This window comes from Lycium ferocissimum, chromosome 9, assembly GCF_029784015.1.
Source record: "Lycium ferocissimum isolate CSIRO_LF1 chromosome 9, AGI_CSIRO_Lferr_CH_V1, whole genome shotgun sequence".
Taxonomy (NCBI): Eukaryota; Viridiplantae; Streptophyta; class Magnoliopsida; order Solanales; family Solanaceae; genus Lycium; species Lycium ferocissimum.
In genome coordinates, this window is record NC_081350.1 from 32,487,163 (window position 1) to 32,508,428 (window position 21,266).

The 21,266-nt window shown below is 33.8% G+C and overlaps 2 protein-coding genes across 3 annotated transcripts; one reads left to right on the forward strand and one right to left on the reverse strand.

The window, feature by feature from the left end:
* Window positions 1-810: 810 nt before the first annotated feature.
* Window positions 811-10,984, reverse strand: LOC132030312 (vacuolar protein sorting 38). Of its 2 annotated transcripts, none has more exons than XM_059419891.1 (6): window positions 10,486-10,984; window positions 7,058-7,264; window positions 5,822-6,002; window positions 3,955-4,097; window positions 3,239-3,466; window positions 811-1,074 (listed from the first exon to the last, which is right to left on the reverse strand). In XM_059419891.1, the coding sequence occupies exons 1-6, from the start codon at window positions 10,669-10,671 to the stop codon at window positions 958-960; spliced, it is 1,062 nt and encodes a 353-aa protein (XP_059275874.1). In that variant the 5' UTR covers window positions 10,672-10,984; the 3' UTR covers window positions 811-957. The 2 variants fall into 2 exon arrangements, with proteins under 2 accessions (XP_059275874.1, XP_059275875.1); XM_059419892.1 differs by having other exon boundaries at window positions 7,058-7,286.
* Window positions 10,985-13,527: 2,543 nt separating this feature from the next.
* LOC132031813 (uncharacterized) lies at window positions 13,528-20,671 on the forward strand. Its single transcript, XM_059421712.1, has 7 exons — window positions 13,528-13,736; window positions 16,368-16,493; window positions 17,232-17,360; window positions 17,592-17,651; window positions 18,184-18,261; window positions 19,574-19,693; window positions 20,323-20,671. The coding sequence occupies exons 1-7, from the start codon at window positions 13,563-13,565 to the stop codon at window positions 20,494-20,496; spliced, it is 861 nt and encodes a 286-aa protein (XP_059277695.1). The 5' UTR covers window positions 13,528-13,562; the 3' UTR covers window positions 20,497-20,671.
* The last annotated feature ends 595 nt before the right edge of the window (window positions 20,672-21,266 follow it).

Below are 21,266 nucleotides of genomic sequence, written 5' to 3' on the forward strand. Positions count from 1 at the left end.
AACCAAACACCGAACTAAACAAAAAGCAAAATTGTACAAATACATACTGCAATATAGTAATTATCATAAAAGAATCTTTCCAAACTCTAATGAAAAGAATTGTAGTAGATAGACTATTCTATGACTAGGATATTATATGGAGAAATACACTTAAAAGTGTGATTTAACCGTCGATAAGGTTGAAAAAAAGACGAATGAAAAGCAAAATTACTCGATAACTATATATATGAGGAGATATAAATACCCAATAAAATAAGCAAGCACACAATTTGGTCCACACACCATGATTATTAAGAAAATCAAGGGTATAAGAAAAAGCAATAACAAAAATAATAAGAGAGTTGTCAGGGGATTTCACTAATACGTTGAGATGAAGACAGTGAAAAAGTATTCAGTACCAAAGTATTCAAAAAGATGCACATAACTGATAAATAAGTAAAACTTTATCTGCATCGGTGTCTTTACACCAAACAATACAAATTACCATGATTAAACGATAATTAAGATGAGAACTTGTATTAATTATGTTATTTTGATAACTATGTTTGTGAAGATATGTGTCATATATTTATGAGATTTCTACGTTGTAGATCACTAATTTTGCACCCCTCAAAATAAAGGAATTGATCCGTGGCCTTAGTAGGAAGATGAACAAGTGTGCATATTTTTGTAAATTTTTACAAGGAGACACCATCTACAATCTACATGTCATAGCAAATAAATATACAATCATCGAGCGAGATCGCATAACTACACAGATGTAGCATCAAGACAGTATCATTAGGAACTTGGAAACTAGAGACACCAATGCATAACAAACAAAACCATTAAATTTCTTTTAGGATTCAATGTCATCACATATAAATTAGACAAAGTTGTTGAGGGCAAGGTGCTGTATGTGAAAATTTAGCACCTGCACAAAAATAACAATGAATCTACATTTACATAACCTCACAATCATGTGTCTATATACTCTGGAGAAAGTATTGTCCTAAGAAGCTCTTTCAAATTAGCTAGTACATGTCGCGGCCCTAAACTTCTGCCGCCAATATAATTCAGAAGCTGTTCTATATCCTGCATACAAAAAAAAAATTGCCAAACTTAATTTCGATCAAAATATCAAAAAACAAATGAAATTAATGCCCGTCAGCAAATTCCACAAAGATTTTCAGCGTAAGAGAAAAAAGGGGATGGAAGAATAAGAGAAAAAGTGGGGATCGAAGAATTCAATTACTGACCATGATAATCAACTAAAGCTACACAATCAATGCTAGCCAGATGAAGCTATCGTCTTTTCGTGGACAAAAGGACAAAGATGCCAATGTCTTAAGCAAACAAATGATGGAGCGAAAATATAGACATGACGAGAAGTGTCAATTGGAAGGACACAACCTTGGCTAGCCTTCTGAGTTCTTCCCCCACTACCACAAGTATCACAGCCTATACACCCGGTCGAGGTTACCTCGGCTTCCCCCCCAAGTATGGAGAAGGCAGAGGTTGCTTTGGCAATATCTTAAACAAATAAGTGGTGAACGAAAATATAAACATGATGAGAAGTGCCAATAGAAAGCCAGTAGAACCTCTCAAGAGGTATCAAGCTTTTTAAATGGTACCATGTAATGTTTGGTAACCACCTATACAGCAAGAACAAGTGAAATAAGGATGCATAATCTAGTCATATGATCTACCACCCTCTTCATGGCTAAAAATATTACAACAACAACATGCCCAGTAGAATCCCACAATGTGGGGTCTGGGGAGGGTAGAGTGTACGCAGACCTTACCCCCACCTTGAAAGGTAGGACGGCTGCTTCCGAAAGTCCCATGGCTAAAAATATTATATGATGAAAACTGTCCATGAGAGGCTAGTAGCATTTCCCAAGAAGTTATCCCAAAAAAAAAAAAAAAAAAAAAAAGGAGAACAAGAGGTATAAATACAACCTACAAGGGCAACAGGTATATGACCTCACTGACAATCTCAAACATCTACTAACATATGAAAAAAATATCCTGGACAAGCTAATAAATGGAAAAAGATAAGGAAAATAGAGTAAATTTCTCTAATCAGGGATCATCCTGTAAAAGATTTTAAATATAAAAAGGTTGCAAAATGAAAACCTATGTACTAATACTATGGAGTGCCCCCCCAAAGAAAAACCTGTCTCTCTAAGTCTCTTCATGGTGTCATAACTTACTATTCTCATTATAACAGGAGAACAAAGTTTACGTTAAGAGAATCACATAACTTAGTGTCTCCTCTGTGGTGGATAACATACTATGACTTGGAATCACAAAACAGGGTCTACTCACCGTTGGATAATATACTATGAATCAATGCTTCATTAGCATCTTCTCATCACGCTGGACAGAAATAAACAGAAAGGAAAGAAGAGACTGTTTTACAACTTTATCTTACTTAGGCAAATTTCATAATGTACCAAGATTAATAGATGGACATGCCAAACACAGATGTCTAGATTTTAAAAACGGAAAAAGCTCAAATATGCCATCGAGCTATCGGAAATGGCTCATTTATGCCACTCGTCAATAGTTTGGCTCATTTATGACATCGAACTATAGGAAATGGCTCATTTATGCCATCGAACTATAGGAAATGGATCATTGATGTCACTCATCAATAGTTTGACTCATTTATGCCATCGTCTGTTACCAAAATGACTCATCCATGTCATATTTCATTAAAGCTGGTTTTACAATACCATATATGACACGTGGCCTCCAACTAGATTATGGTAGTGGGTGGGGTGGTGTATGGGTCGGATTTTTTCTTAATTTGATATTTAAAATTCTGGTTTAATTAAACGACGTAGACCTCTAATTGGAGGTACGTGTCATATCTTGTATTATGCGTTAATGAAAAATGGCATGGATGAGTCAGTAATGACATAAATGCGTCAAACTAGATGAGTGGCCAGTCATTCCATTGGCATAAAAGCCATTTCCTATAGTTCGATGGTGAGCCAAACTATTGACGAGTGGCATAAATGAGGCATTTCCGATAGTTCGATGGCATATTTGAGCCTTTTCCGTTTTAAAAATGCAAGTAGTGGTATCAGAGACCCAATTCCATTGAACATGTTGCGTCATAACATTGTCTGAAAGATTGTACATGGAGCATTGATTTCTCAATAAATAAAGAGAGAGAGAGCAGAGATTTTCAATACACTCTTAAAAGGCCCTAGCTGGATATACAGAGGCAGAGAATTAAAAAACAGACCTTATTCAGCAAGAATACAGCATAAGCCGCTCTTGTTGAGTCTTGGCCATCTAAAAATAGAGGAAATTCCACGGGCCTTGAATTAGCGGAAACTGAGGAACTAGATGTTAAATCAGATGATGAAGGCTCTATTGAAGGTGCATAATCACGGATATATGATCGAGATCCTCCAAATCTCAAAGGATAACGAAGAGGAACTTGTAAGTAAGATGCCATAAGTGTGACGACCTGCATGAAGATCGATGGTCCAGATTAATATACAATAGCAAACTAATGCTAATTATAAAGAATGATGACAAAACAATGACACAAAGGCAACCAAGTATCATTGGAAATTTACCCCTTTTATCTGAAAATTGGTGTGTTCCACAGAAGAAATTGAATGACTTCCAATGCAAATCGGACTATGAGCTACCACAACATAAGTGACTCGCTTATAAGCCAACTCTCAAGATAGAATGTCTTCCCACTAATTTTAAGATAAAAACTGATTTTGCCCCTTCCTGATAAAAATATAACTGAATTTGACACTTAATTATGTTGTCTGTGGATTTCTATCTGCACATGTTTGCACAAATTCTATCGATTTTTATGTAGATATTTGGAACCAAAAGTCATCTAATAAGAAGTGAAATACTACATTGATTTGGAACAGCCAAAATGGAAAAAGTTTAATTTAAAACAAAGAGATTGTGAAGCAAAGAGAAAGAACACACGTGTGCAACATATCCCAGGGCAGTTGCAGACCTCTGAACCTCCTTCTTAGCAGTAAAGAAACTCATCTTCGTGAACACCGTTAAATGTAGACCTGCAATGGTCAAGGATCCTTGATCTAAAGGTTTTGACCCAGCAGTGTTACCTGTAAAGGGCAAAAAGAAAACTGAGTTGGCTTTTGTTTTGTTTATTCAAAGTTGTTTACTCTTTGAATTTTCAAGAGATGATTTCAAGATCAAAACTACAAAAGCTAAGACTACCGAATACTCGGTATATTAGGCAGGAAGGCAATAGGATTACCGATATATGAGAGCCACTGAAGTTCTATAACCATCAGCTATAAAATCCTCACACATAAACAACAACAACAACAACAAAAACTATGCCTTAGTCCCAAACAAGTTGGGGTCGACAAAATCCTCACGCATAGCAATACTTAAAAACTCAATGAAACGAAACATAATGTATTTATTTTAACGTAGACATCTTAAATTAATGATCTGTCCAAAAGGACAAACATGGATGCTTTTAGGATGTGAGTTAAGTAACTACAATTTTTCTAAGCAACTAGAATTCATGGATGTCTGCAAATTGTAGCATTTAGGCTGCTTGGAACAGAAGATGAAATATTATCAGGACTGAGCTTCCAGACTTGGATCTGCACCATTGAAACCTCAATCTCAGCAAGGTGGAGATGTTCTTGCTGCAACTTCTCGGGAAGGGCAGGGGAGTTAACAAACAGAATAAAAGAGCAAGGTCAGATAGAACAAACCCCACCGATTCTCTTAAAATGAAGCCCAAAAACAAACCAAGCAAAAGAAATTGAATTTCAAAAGTAGTTCAGGTTTTTGGGGGAAATGAAAATGAATAGCCCTAGATGCACATGCAGTGCAACTAAAGGAGAAAGATATTACGAAACTTTTACGCATGATTCGACAGCATTCATCTAAGTTGGCAAAAGTTTTATCAACACTATCTATGAGCTATCCACTATCAAAATTCAATTTATCGAAGTTTTCTTTTATCTTTTTTTTATTTTATAAATTCAACATCTTGAGCTCAAGTGGATATTAAACTCAACAGTGGAGTCACTGCTCTAATGCACTGAACTACCTACATCTTTGTGGGATGTATTCAAAGGTAGGTAATATTTGTAGAGTAGTCCATACAAGTGTAAATAGGTATTCTTCATATGTATGCACACTATGTTCACTAAGAAAATATGAATCTCTCGATACATTTTCTCCTTTAGTTATATCACTTCCTACTATAATTGGAGCAATAAAAGCTAATAAGACAGATCTGCTCTAAATAGGAGATTATACTATCAGGACAAATTGCTAGATTCTGATGGAACGCTTGTGTGTGCGTCTTTGATTTTCTTTGACAAACAGAATTAAATGCAAGGATCAAGGGGAATGGATTAGGTGAAATGACGGGCTTTTGTGAAGAAGAAGAACCAGAAATTAGGTCGAACTAATACTGCAACAAAAGCAAGTCTATCCAAGGCACCAGGCAGGAATCAACCAGCGGACTCGGCCTAACGTTCCACGAGTTAGGCTTTCAAATGCACTCTAGTAACCGCCACGTTAGAATGATCTTATAGCTTGAGGAAAAAAGAAGCAGACCAAGCTCTTAAACGTTTTCCTCCAAGAAGTGCTTCTTGATCACAGCTATGATCATCTTTCTAACAATTGAAAGGTCCAACTATGTAGTAAGGTAACCACTATCTATATCTTTTGATGAACTCTGCCTTGATAATCAACCCTTTTTAAAATTTTCATATATGAGTGGACTCATAGCAATATAACTCAGAGAACATATTGTAGGCTTTCAGCAAACAGAACAAGCCATCATAAGATCCATTACCTGAGTCGAAACTGTTGTTGAATGATTCAAGTTCTTGCTCAGGTGACTGTCCAATTGCAACCCTCACGGGATAAAGCAGCTGAACTTGAGACACCATATACTGTTGTCTCGTTCTCAATACTCTCTGCAAGGTTCTAAGACGACCATAACCCCTTTCCCCAGCTAGGGACCTACTTGCATCCTGTGGGGAAAAATGAAACATTGGGAATTAAATAGTGGTAAAGTGAAGTCCCGAAAATCAGATAGCAGACAGATAAAAATGTAAACTTTTTAACTTATCAGGAAACTTAGAAAGATAAAGTCAGAAATAAAAAGCATAACAGAAACCAATAGTGGTCAGGATGGTGCCGTGAAGTACTCAGAGGAGTAAAAACCAGCACTGGTCTGGATGGCACCTTGAAATACTCAAAGGAGAGCAGTACATCAGAAGAAAAATGAATGAGAAAAACCTACTAAAAGCGAATGTAGCAAAATCCAGATAACAGCAGTACAGTGCCATCTAATTACTCTAGATATCACAGACAATATAATTCTTTTTTCACAGATAATCCCTATGCGCTTCACTGGTTAAAAGGGACGTCGAAAAAATGTTGAAACACCCATTGTATAGCATGATATTTTGGTATCCGTGCGTTTTGATTCAACTTCCCTTTGACATGAAGAAAACAACCCCGGATGCTTTCCTCTGACCAAAATATTCTTAATTCAAAACACCAAAGACATTTAGAGGTTAAACCAGAAAGATGGAGGAGAGAACAAAAAAGGGGACAGATCAAACGCATCAAGCTCTATCAAGAAGACATCACAAATAAACCAACAGTCTTACTTAAAATTTAAAAAAAAAAAAAAAAAAAAGAACATCCCTTATATATCCTGCTAAAAAGTGCAAGAAAGAAGCATACTTAGGACTTTCATACAAAAGAGTGGAGCAAATCAATTTGAAGGAGCTAAAATGGAAACCACTCAGAACTCAGTTTATCCACTCAGAAGAACAAATGGGTTGACATTTGTCCAATTGCCCCACTGTATTTCAAGATAGGATAAAAGTTACTTGATTAAAAAAAAAAAAAAATCAGATAAAAACCTAACTATATACTTTGCATTCGTTTAAAGTTCAAGCTCATTATTGCTTCCAAATAACCAGTTACAGAAGGAGATGTGTGCATGTGTGTGTGTGTGTGTGTAGAGAGAGACAGAGAGAGAGAAAGGAATGAACAATTTTGAAATGCTAGGAACCTGCAAGCGCTTGCTAGCTGCAGAAAGAGAAGTCCCTGCAACCAAAAGTGACCGGATGTCATTACTGAGTTGCTCCTCTTGCTTCTTGACTTTCTCTTTGACAACTTTAGAATGCATCGACATGTTTCCCATCACCAATTTTCTAGAATCTAGCTTTTCTTTCATCTCATCAAGCTCATTTAAACGACTTAGTGACTCTGCTTCTACCTGAGAACGATGTTGCCACCCGCTAACAAAATAACAAGAAAATATAGAAGTCAAAAGCATTAAAACAGCACTTCCTAAATTTACTCAAAATGGTTAAAGCCTAAAAGTACAAAAAAAATCAAAAGGAAAGGACAGATAGTATGAAAATATAGAAGGCAAAAGCATTAAAACAGCTTTTTTTGCACTCTCTTCTCCTTCCTACGTCTCTTTCTCCTTCTTCTTTTACTTCAGCACAAAATGGTTAGCATTTTTTTTTTTCCTTCTTCTAGAAGGGAAAAGAGAGGAAGTCCTAAAAGTACAAATCTCATTCTAATTTAATTTACCAACCCATTGCTGAGGCCATTAGCCATAGAGGAGGAACAGTTGTATCTCTTATTAAGACTAAAGAAGAAAAATAATCACTTTCATTTGCCACTCTGTGTTCAAATAATAGTACCACTAGAATATAACTGTGATAATTGAGAATTATGTATCTCCCTTGGTACAGACGTACAGTTACATTTTCAATAAGAACAGATAACTTAGCAGAACTGCTTTGAAATGCTTTCTGTTTCTTTATTTGAGCCGAGGGTCTATCGGAAACAACCTCTCTACCTCCACAAGGTAGGGGTAAGGTCAGCGTACATTACCCTCCCCAGACCCAACTTGTGGGATTACACTGGGTTTGTTGTTGTTGTTGCTGCTAACAGATAACTTAGCAAATAAAAATATGCATATGTAGAAATAAATTATATAATTTCACAATCAGGAGGGCGTTGTCATCCAAATTTTCTAGCTACTCCTCTTGCCATGTCAAAAAAGAAAGAAAAATAGTTGACTCTCAAGACATGTTCCGAATTCTTATGTTCATTTTACAACTGGAGTTCAAGTCAAAATGAAAAAATCAAAATGAAAAGTTGTTGAAGACATAATCAAATAAATAAAAGTATGCCCTCTCTAACAACTTAAGTTTTTAGATGAGATGATCAAATAATTCAACATGGTATCATAGGAATAGATTCTCAGTTCAATCTTTACCTCAAACCCACAATTAAGAGAAAAAAAAATCACATGATTGACCTATGGAATAAAAAAACATATATGCACGTGAAGTGGCATGTTGAAAACATAATTGAAAAAATAAAAATGAGTCCTCTCTCACAGCTTAAACTTTTGCAGAAGTTGATCACACAATTTAACAGAAGTTTCAGAATGTTATAGACCAAAAAAAACAACACAATCACATCAAAGATCAAAACAAAAATTCTGATCTTGTTAGATTTTGTTTGCAAGGCTATCCACAGTCATGTTATGGCTTCTCTAGATATTTTGGTTTTTTGGCTAGCTTCCCGGATCTTTTAATTTATCATGTAATGGAGCTAGCATATTTACTTTTGTACTCTTTGCATCTTGTTGATGCCAGTAATGAAACAACAAAAATCTGATCTTGTTACTTATATAGTGAGCTCCTGAAATCCAACATCAGTTTACATATACCCCAAAGAAAGAAGATTACATATAGACTTGATACTTTGAACTTTGGGCATAAAGAAATTAAAAACAACGAAACTTCCTCATTTTCATAGTACTGACTCAGCTACTAAACCAACATCAATTGAAAATGTTATGCTTGTATTTTACAACCTAGTCTACAATAGGATCATTCCTCTTATAAGTTTGAAAATACAGAAGGCAAAATCAAAATATGATATTCAGAATCTGCCATAAGCCCATAACCATGCGAGTCATCTGTCATCCACTGTGATTTCATTTAACCATGCATTACGTTTTAGCCAATACACTGTGTATCAGAGAGGCATCTCATTTGCCAGATTATCGGTCTTCTTCACACAATAAGTTAATAAGCAAGAGAGAAATAGATAAATTTTATTGTAAAAGAACTCAGTAAATCAAAGAACTGCCATATAGGAACAAGAAAAGGATAAACCCCTCAAACCTACTGGTTCAATTGAGATGATTTAATTGGTTGTTTTTCGTTCTACCATAGGGCATAATTCTATTAGCTTTTCAAAGTAAAAAGTAAACACAAAGGAACTCCAAAAATAATAAAAGAAAGTACCTAAAACACTTCTACCCACATATATCTTAATCTATTAGTAGACACTTGTACATTAAGTTCCCCAACTGGATTAATACATATATTAACTTTTCAAAATGACAAAAATTTATCAAGTTCACTAAGGTTCACGAAGAATGTTGCTGCCCCTGCAGTTAGAAATGATCAAAATTTATTCATATTGCTGAGGTTCACGAACAATCTTGTATTAAAAATTGTCGTGTAATAAAATGTCTTCTTCTAGCGAAACTCTCTCTTGTTTCTTCCTTCAAAATATGGGATGGCTGATCCTTACTTGAGTGTAGAGTGTTAAATATTTAGGAGCCATTTGACCATGAGGAATATTCACTTTTTTCCAGAAACTTTATTTCAATATCAGTGTTTGGTCATTAGATCTCCAAATTCAACTAGGAGTTGGATTCCAAATCTGGAAAAGTGCTCCAAACTGATTTTCCAACTCCATCGTCATAAATTCCAAATAAAGTGTCCTCTCCTCTCCTTTGCAAATAGTATAACCAAACACAACTCCCACTTCAAATCCAACTTCATAAATTCCAAATAAAGTGACAAGTATTTGAAATCTATGGCCAAACGCCAACCTAGATGTGTTTTATTAGACTGCAAAGGTTTTCCAAGTTAACGCTAAGGCAGGGTGCCTTTGTAAGTTACGCTAGCAACCCCTTTGTAGGAGAACTTTGCTACCATAATTCAATTTCTACCATAATTTTTCGAAGAATTAATCTAAATAGCCGCCCTCCCAACTACTTCAACTAAAAATAGGTGGCTTATGTATAATATGTGCATAAACGTGTGTTAATCAATGTATAATCTATGTATACCGGCTAGGAAAAGTAAACAATGAACCCGACCGGCTATTTGTGTAAAGATCCCTAACTTTTATTATTCTAGGATTCCTGGTACTATATTCACCCCTAGTGGTTCATTTTCTATGTAGTAAGATTCAAACTACAATGAGGGAGTTATGTTTGCGCGGGGTCATGGACTAAGGTCTTTTGTACGAAGCCTTACCCTACATTTACAAGAGGTTGTGTTTCATTTTCTATTAAGATTGATTCAAAACTACTACAATATCATATTCAAATCAAGCAAACTTTAGAGACAAACAAGAAAAGTAAAAATTCAATAAGAAAGTTCAAAATTTTACCTGTATAAGGGACTGTAATTTCTGCTGAACCAATTGTTTTTTCTGTTTAGCTTCATTAAGAGCAGATGTAAGACTACACAAACGAGCTAATTCTTGTTCATAATCTTCCCACTGTATTAACTTCACATTTTTGTCTTTTTTATTCTGAATTTCTTCACATAATAAAGCTACTTTCTTTGATTCCATTCACAACTAAATCACTTGATTTTGATTGAGTTTTTGAATAATTCAAAAAGGGTAGTAGGAAATTATCATGGTTTTGTTCCCACCACCATATTTTCTTCATCATGGTCTTCCAAATCTTGAAACTTTTAAAAACCCCATTTTTGAAATCTTGAATTAAAAAAAAAAAAAAAAACTTGGATTAGGGTTGAGAAAAAGGGGAATTATGGGTTTTGGGGAAAAATATTGAGTTTTTGGGGTTTGTTTGTTTGGATCGAATGATATTTTTCAGTTTTTACTTCGATCACTTTCTTGAAATGAGAATTTGGTTTATGTGTTTTTCTGTTGTTTTTGATCTTCTTTTGGGAAAATGAGAAATAATGGAATTAGAATATTTTTTGTACTATAGGAAGTGTTAGGGGTTGGCTTTTTTGTTTGAAGAGTTTATAAATAGGGAAAAATATAATGGAATTTCCTTGTCATGAAACTTCCCTTTTTAACTTTTTTTTTCTTTTTCCTATTTCAACAGTTCACCTAAATAAAGGGGAATACAACAAGTAAAAAAAACATAAAAACAAAGATACCCAAATTTAAAAATCTAAAAAAATATATTTTCCTTTTATTTATTGATTAATTTCAAGGCAAAGTAAGCTCTCTTTAAAATTTTCTTAAATATTTGTATAATAAAAATAATTTAAAATGAATTATATCATCATTCTACTGCCTTATTTTAATGCACCCTTGGGGGTTATATGAGTAAAAAAATATTACTACTCTCTCCAATGGCGAAGAAGGGAGAAGAGGGGAAAAGGAGAAAATCATGGAGAAAAGAATTTAGAAGGGGGAGGAGTTATTATATTATTTATTTGAAGAGATACAAATTTTAGTAGATGTAATTAAAGTAAAGTGTAGTTACTAAAAGTAAATACCACTTATATGTTCTCTATCCAAGTAAATTTCCCATAATTTAAAATGAATTATAATATTTTTCCATATATTAATTATGAATTATTAATTATATAGACTTATAGTAATTTTTATATAATTTTCAAATATGTAATTTTATTATAAAATACTCGAAAAACTATATTTGAAATTGAGTAAAAAAAAAATAGTTATTTGACTTCCCAAATCGGTTACTAACTCTCATATAAATTGAGACAAATGGAGTACATACAAATTTTCTTAGAATCTTTGTAAGTTACCTAGCTTAAATATGTCAAAGTAAAATACAAATCTCCTTTGTATATATTTCCTTCATTTGTTGCACATTTGTTTGCTTTACTCTGCTCGAATTGTGAGCTGTGAAAAACTCCTTTAAGTTTGTAAAACGAGCACAAGATCTAGCGAGCACACCTACGTTACCAACTTCTTTTGAGTTTATCATGTTGTTCAATCTTATTTATGTCATTTATGACAAATTTTGGTGTTTCAAGGGTGTGTTCCGTACGGAGGAAAATATTTTTCAAATTTTTATATTTGGTTGGTCAAAATATTTTAACTAAGAAAACAAATTCCTAAAAAATGAGAAAACTGACTTCCCTAACGGAAATAAAGAAAACAAGTTCTATATAAGTGACATTCCAAGTTCATTGTCTCATCCCAAATCTCACCTATTGACCATCCCATCCCCCACCACCCTCAAACCCCCATTCCCCACCTCATGTCACCCCGTTGTGTTTTGTTATATTACATATAAATGCTATCGAAATATTATTATTTTTTTGTCACCAAACACTAGAAAATAAGTAAGAAACTCACTTATTTTCCAAGAAAAAATTTTCCTTCGTAGCAAACACACCCAAAAAATATAAACTTTATCCTCTATTTTCTAGTTGATATTCCAAATACTACTAAATTATGCACTTTAATTATTATTTCTTCAAAAGAATGCAAAGTCTATTGTGGACAAGTAGTGGACGTTGAACCGAGGGATTAGTTATTAATGATAAAGAGAATATTGAAAGAAAATTATATTTCATCCTTTTCATAATAAGTGGTGATTTTAGCTTGAGCACACCTTTTAAAAAACTATTCATTCCTAGAAAGTAAAAAGTATTTTTACTAGCTTATCCTTAATCAAATGCCTTGAAAAAGAGGTGGCTCTTTAATGATTTCTTAGTTATGTAAAACTCCACTTATTTAAATAAGGGTTAAAGCGGAAGAAAAAAAAATTAAAACCTGCTTGATTTTATGAATACACAACTTATTTTGAAACAAAATAAAAAGATAAAAACACCCCTTATTATGAAATGGAGGAAGTAAATCTTCGTGATTTGTTACAACGTTGTTTACCTCTGCTATATAGTTTGCGGACTATTATACAGTCGCAAAATTTATCGTGTGCGCACCTGAAGGACAGTAAATAGTAATGGTAGTACTCGCTCCGTCCCATAATAAGGGTCACCTTAGCCAAAAACACGCATATTAAGAAACTAATAATGCAATGTAAAGTTTACCAAATTACCCCTATATAATAAAATAAATTACTTTTACAATTTGATTAGAGCATGCATAAGAAGTAAACCTTTTGACATTGGGAATCCAACAATACCAAGTTACTATTTGGCTTTTCTAATCATCATTTAGATGTTACTTTATTGTCTAAAGGTAGAATTGGAAAAAATTAGTCAATTTATGTCTTGATTTCCTAAGATGACACTTATTATGTGACAAAAAAATTTAGTTAAGGTGACACTTATTATATGGGACGGAGGGAGTAATAAATAACCTACATTAACAAGTAAAAAGGAATAGAGAGATTAAAAATAGTAGTAGTAAATAACCTAGCGTAACAAGTAATCCTAATTAAACAAAAGTTAGGGAAGCCAAAGCTACGTCACCTTCAAAAACTATAAATACACCAAAAGAAAAACTCGACACAAATCAACCATCAGAGAAGCAAAACTGTAACAATGGAGGCAGAAAGGGCAGTATTGCAGTGTGGAGATTGTGAAACTCTACTTAAGTCCGCAGAAGAAGCTCAACAGCATGCAAAGAACACATGCCACACCAACTTCCGTGAGTCGAATGAAGCCATTCTCACACTCGTTTGCACTGTTTGTCGCAAAACTTGCACCTGTAAAACTGTAATATTTTTTACTTCTTTTTTTTTTTTTTTTCGTCGTTCTTATGTTATGCATATCTGCTAATAATCGAGAAATTTGATATTACGAGTACAATATTATACAACAGTATACCTAGGAGGAAACCATTATACATATGTATCAACCTTTGTTTAAAAAGTGTATAAAAGGTGTTTATACACGCTAAGATCTCTTGCCACACCAATTACCGCGAGTCCAATGAAGACATTCTCAACCTCATTTGCACTGTTTGTCGCAAAACTTGCACCTGTAAAACTGTAACATTTTCTACTTCTCTCTCGTTTTTTTTTTTTTTTTTTTTTTTTTTTGTTGTTTTTTTTTTTTTTGTCGTCGTTCTTATTCATTATCTGCTAAGTTATAATTGAGAAGTTTGATATTCAGAGCTCAGAAACTGCATTGGTTTAAGCTGTATTTATACATACTTCCTTTGTTCACTTTTACTTGTCACGTTTCGATTCTTGAGAGTCTATTTGACTGATCTTCGGAGTTGAATTGAAAATTTAGATATTCGAAAACTTAACGAATAATACTATAAGTTGCAATTTTTCTCATGAAAAAATAAATCTTGAAATATTATATTGGTCAAAGTCTGTGCAGTTTGACCCTTGAGAAGCAAAACGTGACAAGTAAAAGTGAATGGAGGGAGTATTTTATTGTGATTTTGTGTTGATGTAGTGTTGTTATTGCTTGCTTTTTTTGCCATTCTTGTTCATCATCCGCTAAGTTATAATAGAGAAATTTGATATTCCGAGCTCAAAAACTGTATTCATTAAGGTTTATTTATCCATATTTTATTGTGATTTTGTGTTCATGTAAGCGTTGTTATTGCTGGAACTACATGCTTCAAATTTGGATTAGAAGTTTGTTGATTAGTGAAATTGTTACTATTATTATTATTATTATTATTGAAAACGGCGGTGTCCCACACCTCGACTAATTCTACGGGATATCTGCTACCTCACACCATCCCACCAGCAACAAGTATACCAACTAACTCTGTCCACCAACCCTATGACAGATGGGAAGAAATTACCTAGTAGTTTTTGCTTCTGCTAGGATTTGAACTCGAGACCTTATGGTTCTCAACCCACTTCATTGTCCACTAGGCCACACCCTTGGGTGCATTAGTGAGATTATAACTTGTAACTGATCTATATTAGATTATGATCAGTACTTAGCTGATTGATTGAACTTTTGTTTTTTGATGACAGTGGTGTTACATCGATTATTCCACCAAATAAGTGCTATCAACCACCATTAAGGGTACCAGATAACTCTGTCCATCAAAGGTTAGGCAGATAGGAAAAAATCACCCATTGTTTTTTTTTGCCTCCCTTAAGATTTAAACCTGAGACGTCATGATTATACTCTCACACCCTTGGGTGCTTGATTGATTAATTAATTGATGATAACTTACAACAATAGCATCATTTATACCTAATTAGCAATTAGGACTTGGATGAAAATCACGAATTCTAATTATCATAAGTTATGCCGTTGCGATAATTAAACTTTTGATATAGGTTAATAATGCAAACATTCTAAGGTGATGAACTGTAGATGTATATATAGGTTACGCATGCAGCCATGCTTTATACTCTGAAATTCAATGGGAGCTAAACTATGGAACTGTTGATATTGCTTAGGGAATTTAGCAGATGCAATTTCGGGAATTACTATGCGTAACTTTAATGGAAATTGGGGATGCTGATAGTTATGGTTGTGCTGTTATGAGAATTGAACAGAGTATATAGCTTAGGAATATTTACATTGCAGTGTAGCTGAATTCTGTAGCTAATACTTTAAATTTTGATGATTCCAGTTAGTAAGTTTTATGACAATTGTACATCCATATAGCTTGGGAATGTTAACTGAAATTCTTGGAAATACTATTACTATTACAGTTTTTCTTGTTACGTGAAATAATCTTGGTATTGGATTCCGCATTAGTAATCGAGTGTTTGGTTCCATTTTTGCTATTTCCATAATCATAATTCCCCCATCCATTATGATGCAGTTACCAAACAATATAAGTAATAGTACATGTATTTGCTTACCTGCTTAGTTAACCATCTCTGACTTGTTAGCTCTCATTTGTTTCTAAACATGTAGGTCATACATTATTATTGTTTTATCAAACTTTTCACGTTTGAGGAGGAATGCAGGATTAAAATATCCATCTTGTGTCATTTTAGGTTTCTGCTTAAAATTCAATACGCTAAAAACATTTTTTTATTACATAATTATGTTTAATCACATACGATACCAATACTAGATTAGGTAAAGCAATGTAACATTGGGAGAGAGTATTATATGAAATAAACTACCAATTTAAAACAAATTACATGTTTTAGATTATACATCATATATCTATGTTTTAATATGATCAAACAAATGTCCTTGGATAATAAAAATACAAATCCACTAAATAATCCAGCATTTAAGGTGAGTATAATCCATGTACTGTAATTCATATATAGTTTGTCTGCTTATCGAACTAACCCTTAGTTTTGAAGGGAGTTCCAATAGTTAAATTATGGTATTGTGTTCAATTGTTGGTATAGCTTCTACATAAAGCTTATGGGAACTTTTGTTTTTTTTGATTTTGTGAAGGAGAGTGATTATCACACGAAGAGGACTGGGCATGCTGAATTTCAGGACAGGACGGAAGAGGCAGCGGAAGAGGAAGCGAGAAGAGTCCTGGTGAAATACTGTCAGAAACTGGCAGAAGCTATTAAGGTTAGAAATCATAACGTGTCTAAGAATTTTGATTCTGCTAAGAACATGTCAAAGGAGGCAGGTCGAAGAATTGAAGTTTATGATTTCCTGCAACAACCTCAACATAATATATAATGGTGGTTCCGTGTCAAATATCTCTAGATGTGTGAATTAATATATAATAATATATATATATATATATTCTGTGCAAAAGCTATTGGGTTCCTGTGAACCCATAGCTTGTCCTCTAGATCCGCCACTGCATGTTAGTCAGTTATATGTTGATTGCTAAATGGCTTGAAGACAGTTTAAGTGGCAAAGGTTGAGAATACAGAATAAATGAAAAAAATGCAATCGTATAGTTTGACAAAGATTCTTTTCCTCGATCGCCCTACTAATTATCCTTTCAGTTCTCAAGAAGTAAGATCCTGCATTGACCTTTGCTCTGAGCTTCTTACCTGTTTTAAGTTTTATTAAGCTGCACTGGAAATTTTGCTCTTTGTAACCAGCTGTGACCTGATTTAGTGAAACATAGGGTCTGAAATTGTACTGTTTTGGCTATTTCTACTGCATTTTAAACAAACACTAACAAGCAAACAAGCAAATTTTAGTTACTTGGTAATTTTGTGATTGATTTTATTAGTCAACTTGTCATTTTCCTGTTGCATTAAGCTGACTCCTTTTTACCTTTTAATGGTTTGGGGTGGTACAGCTTCCTGAGTTTACTTGGATACTGAACACTGATTATTTTCCTAACAGAAGTATGCAAATTATTTCCTTAAGAGAGGCATGCAATTCCTCGAGCCATTTGGTGGACTGTTTGGCTTGAAAGAAATAGCAGAGTTTTTGAAGGCAATAGGAGAGATATTCATAGCCTTAAACAAAGATGTATTTTATTTTTTTGCTAGCTTTTTGGTGCAACCTAGTTATTATACAGGATAATGATGTAATTTAAGATACAATAGGGGATCTGCACAACCTGTAATTACGCCTTATCACACTAGCTTAGTGCAAGCATTTATAAAATCTTTGATTACTTATCAAGAAAATTATTGCCTTATTTTGCTTAACTATGGCACATTTATGCACCTTTAATGCACTCCTCTCTTGTTTTACCAGATACTTGCATTCTTTAACTGCAAGAAAATAGAAGCTTTAAAAATGGATACAATGAGGTTGGTCATTTGCAGAAAATGAATTTGAACTTTCTAAAAGATATATATATATATATATCTTTGTGTCGCAGTTCCAATTTTTAATTTCTTCGTATATTATTTTTTTTGCCTTTTGATCTTTCTTTTGTTTTACGTATATTCTTTAACTGAAGAAAATGGAATGTAAAAATTGATGAATATCAGTCCAGCACACAATGAATTTGAACTGTCTAGGAAGATACAACTTAATCTTTCTTTCTTTGTAAAGATACAACTCAATCTTTCTTTCTTTGTAGTTCCAATTTTGTAAAAGGAAAAAGGCAATGGCAAGGCAATGTGGCTTCACATAATCCTATTTGTTTTTTGCCTTGATTCAGATCTTTCTTTTGTTTTTATTTTTGTCTTTGAAATGAATGTATTGATGAATATCAGTTCATGCACACACATATTTATTCAGAACATGCACCTTCTTGCTGTTGAAATCTGTGGATATGGTTTTGCTCCAATTTGGACATGCTTGTCCCTACTCAACTTGCTTTTTAAAATTAATGTTGTAGAGTTCATTGCCAGTCAGTCCAGCTACAAAAGCTGAGCAGATGAGTGAGTGCCTGTGGACTATCAAACAGAATCACATGGTAATGTTTCTGCTGTTTTACATCTCAATCTTCTCTTCTTTGGGTATGTTTGGTATGGAGGAAAACATTTTCCAATTTTTCCATTTTTGGTTGGTCAAAATTTTTGAAAAACATTTTCTCTCGGAAAACAAGTTCCTTAAAAATGAGAAAAATGACTTTCTTAGTGGAAGTATGAAACTCACCCCTACCCTATCCCCACCCCCACCCCCATAGCCACCACCTCACCCTCTCCTCCACCCCTACCCCTACCCCTACCCCCATGTTTTTGGATAGCCCCCATCCCCATTCCCCACCACCTCCAAACTCCTGCCCTCCACCTTCAGCCCATAATGTTTGCCTAGATTATATAAAATGCTTCTGGGATATTATTTGGGCTTCGTACGTAAATGTACCGTCTGCCAAACTTAATTACCAGCATTAGTCCAAATATATAAAACCTATACACTAATATGTATATTACGCGTATAGTATATGTATAGTTTATGTGTATTTAAATATAAGTATACAAAATCTATACATCTGCTGGTTATTTTGTAAACTAGATCACGCGAAGGTATTGGGCTATAATTTTTCCATATTATTTTTCTTATTATTGTCAAAACAAATAATGGGTCCTGAGTTATTAAAAAAATCCTTATTTTAATTTAAAATACATTTTTATTTAACCGAACACACCCTTTGTTAGAGCCATTAAAAGCTTAGTGGACCTTTAGTAAAAGGCAGATGCTCTTGAGTTGTCCAACTCCAACAACAAGGGAGGGCGAGATCCTATTTTCGAATGCTTATATTTTGATATTAATATATTGTCCTTTCAATCTTTATTGTTTTAAATTGATTCTCTGTTAATTTTCCTTTGATGGATTAGGATGCTGAGGCCAAAGTCAAGACCGCTTTTAACACACTGCTAACTTTTGCTAAGAATGTGGCGACATATCCAGATGAGGAGAAATACCGTAAAATTAGGCTCAGTAATGCTCTTTTCCAGGTGAGAATATGAATTAGAAAATGATTGTCCTTTGTTTATGTCAGAATCATACCAGAAACCAATAAGGCAATGCAAAAGTTTACAAAAATTACCCTCAAACTTTAAAACGCGTATTAAGATGCACAAGTGTAAACTTTTTATATACAAGTAATCTTCCAAAATTAGTTTTAAACACATCTTCCAACAACAAGCACACTTAGGAACTGAGATGGCCTATTATTCGTCTTACATTACTTCAAGTGGCTTTGTTCCAGAATTGAATGTATTGTCCTTTCAATCTTTATTGTGTTAAACTGATTCTTTGTTAATTTTCCTTTGATGGATTAGGATGATGAGGCCAAAGTGAAGACCGCTTTTAACACACTGCTAACTTTTGCTAAGAATGTGGCGACAAATCCGGATGAGGAGAAATACCGTAAAATTAGACTCAGTAATGCTCTTTTCCAGGTGAGAATATGAATTAGAAAATGATTGTTGCTTGTTTATGTTATTTATTTAATTCTCAGTTGTGTTCCTCCCTAACCTTTAAATTCAGTCAAGGGGAAAGATCCTTTTTATAACCTTGTTAGAGCTTAAATTTGTATGTAATTCCTTATAGTAGTGAAGGGGTTACTTGGTTCAGGATGTTCCAACACAAAATCAGCTCCAAACTCCATAAAGACTATTTACCCTGATCCATTTTCAATAACCCACACTCCTTTTGTCTCCTTTGTCTTTTGTTTCAATTTGTTTCAAAAGGGTCTATGGAATGGTGGATCCAACCGCGTGTTCACAAATTCGGCAGAATCCCCGGGGGTAAAACTAACTCAAGTCAGGTATTTGCACCTACCCAATAAATACATGACACATGTCTTTACAAACATGGTTATCACTAAATTGTACATATTTTCACCTTAATTTGGGACTTACCATGGTAAACTAGTATAGTTTGGTGTAAACACAGGTGTGTGTGGGTAAGTTTTTACCATCCAATGCTACGGGTCGAACTTTTTATGTGCGAAGAACAATTATAGATAAGAGCTTGATATACATTTCAAAACCCGCTCTCTAAAATCTATTTGACATTTTGATAACAGGATAGGGTTGGCAAACTGCAAGGAGGTATCGAATTTCTTGAGCTCTGTGGATTTGAAAGAATTGAAGGGGGTGAATTCTTGTACTTGCAAAGAGAAAAGGTGGACATGGATGTGCTTTATTCAGCTGGGAATGAGTTGAACAATGCAATTATGTATGATTCATACATTAGTTAAACAATAAAACAAAACGTATCAAGTTGTGTAAGTATAACATGGTTTCTCGTTATATATGGATAGGGATTTCGAAGTGGTGATGAGGTTGGAAGATATATTTTTCTTTTTGAATTTAAATGGAGAAACATGATTAGTGAGAATTCATATAGTCAATCCCAATTTGTTTGAGACTGAAGTATAATTGTTATTGTGGTTGTTGTTGCCTGAATTTTCTTTTAGATAGAAAACAATAAAACAAAGTGTATCAAGTTGTGTAAGTATAGCATGGTTTCCCTTTATATGGATAGGGATTTCGAAGTGGAGATGAGGTTGGAAGATTTTTTTTTTTTTGAATTTAAATAGAGAAACATGATTGGTTAGAGCGCAATCTAGCCGATCAAGAGGAAATTTTTTTTTGATGAGGTTGAAGATTTTCAAATTGAAATGTTCAGGAAAAAATTAAATGTGAGTAAAAGAATTTATTCCAATACATTGACCCATTACGTGAAGGAGGTGGTGGGCTGGACCCACTTCTAATTTCATGGCTTGATTTAAAACAGAAAAATTATTAGTAATTACTTGTAAACAAAGGGGGAAAATACTACATATGCTAATTGTATTATTGCAATAATCCACATTCCACACATAACATAAAATACAACCATGATCAGAACTTTTATTTTTATTTTTTAATCTTCTTTATCTATAAGATTAATGCAAGTTTGCTAAAACAAATCAATTTTGTTGGAAGTCCATTTTTTCTTCTAATACACTTTTACTAACAAAAGAAC

Coding starts and splice junctions, on each gene's coding strand:
- LOC132030312 (XM_059419891.1), bottom strand. CDS start 10,671: ATGGAATCAAAGAAAGTAGCTTTATTATGTGAAGAAATTCAGAATAAA. Junction 6,003..7,057: donor CAGCTAGCAAGCGCTTGCAG/GTTCCTAGCATT, acceptor TTTTCCCCACAG/GATGCAAGTAGGTCCCTAGC. Junction 1,075..3,238: donor CTGTATTCTTGCTGAATAAG/GTCTGTTTTTTA, acceptor TTTTGTATGCAG/GATATAGAACAGCTTCTGAA.
- LOC132031813 (XM_059421712.1), top strand. CDS start 13,563: ATGGAGGCAGAAAGGGCAGTATTGCAGTGTGGAGATTGTGAAACTCTA. Junction 17,652..18,183: donor AAATGGATACAATGAGGTTG/GTCATTTGCAGA, acceptor TTAATGTTGTAG/AGTTCATTGCCAGTCAGTCC. Junction 19,694..20,322: donor TCAGTAATGCTCTTTTCCAG/GTGAGAATATGA, acceptor TTTTGATAACAG/GATAGGGTTGGCAAACTGCA.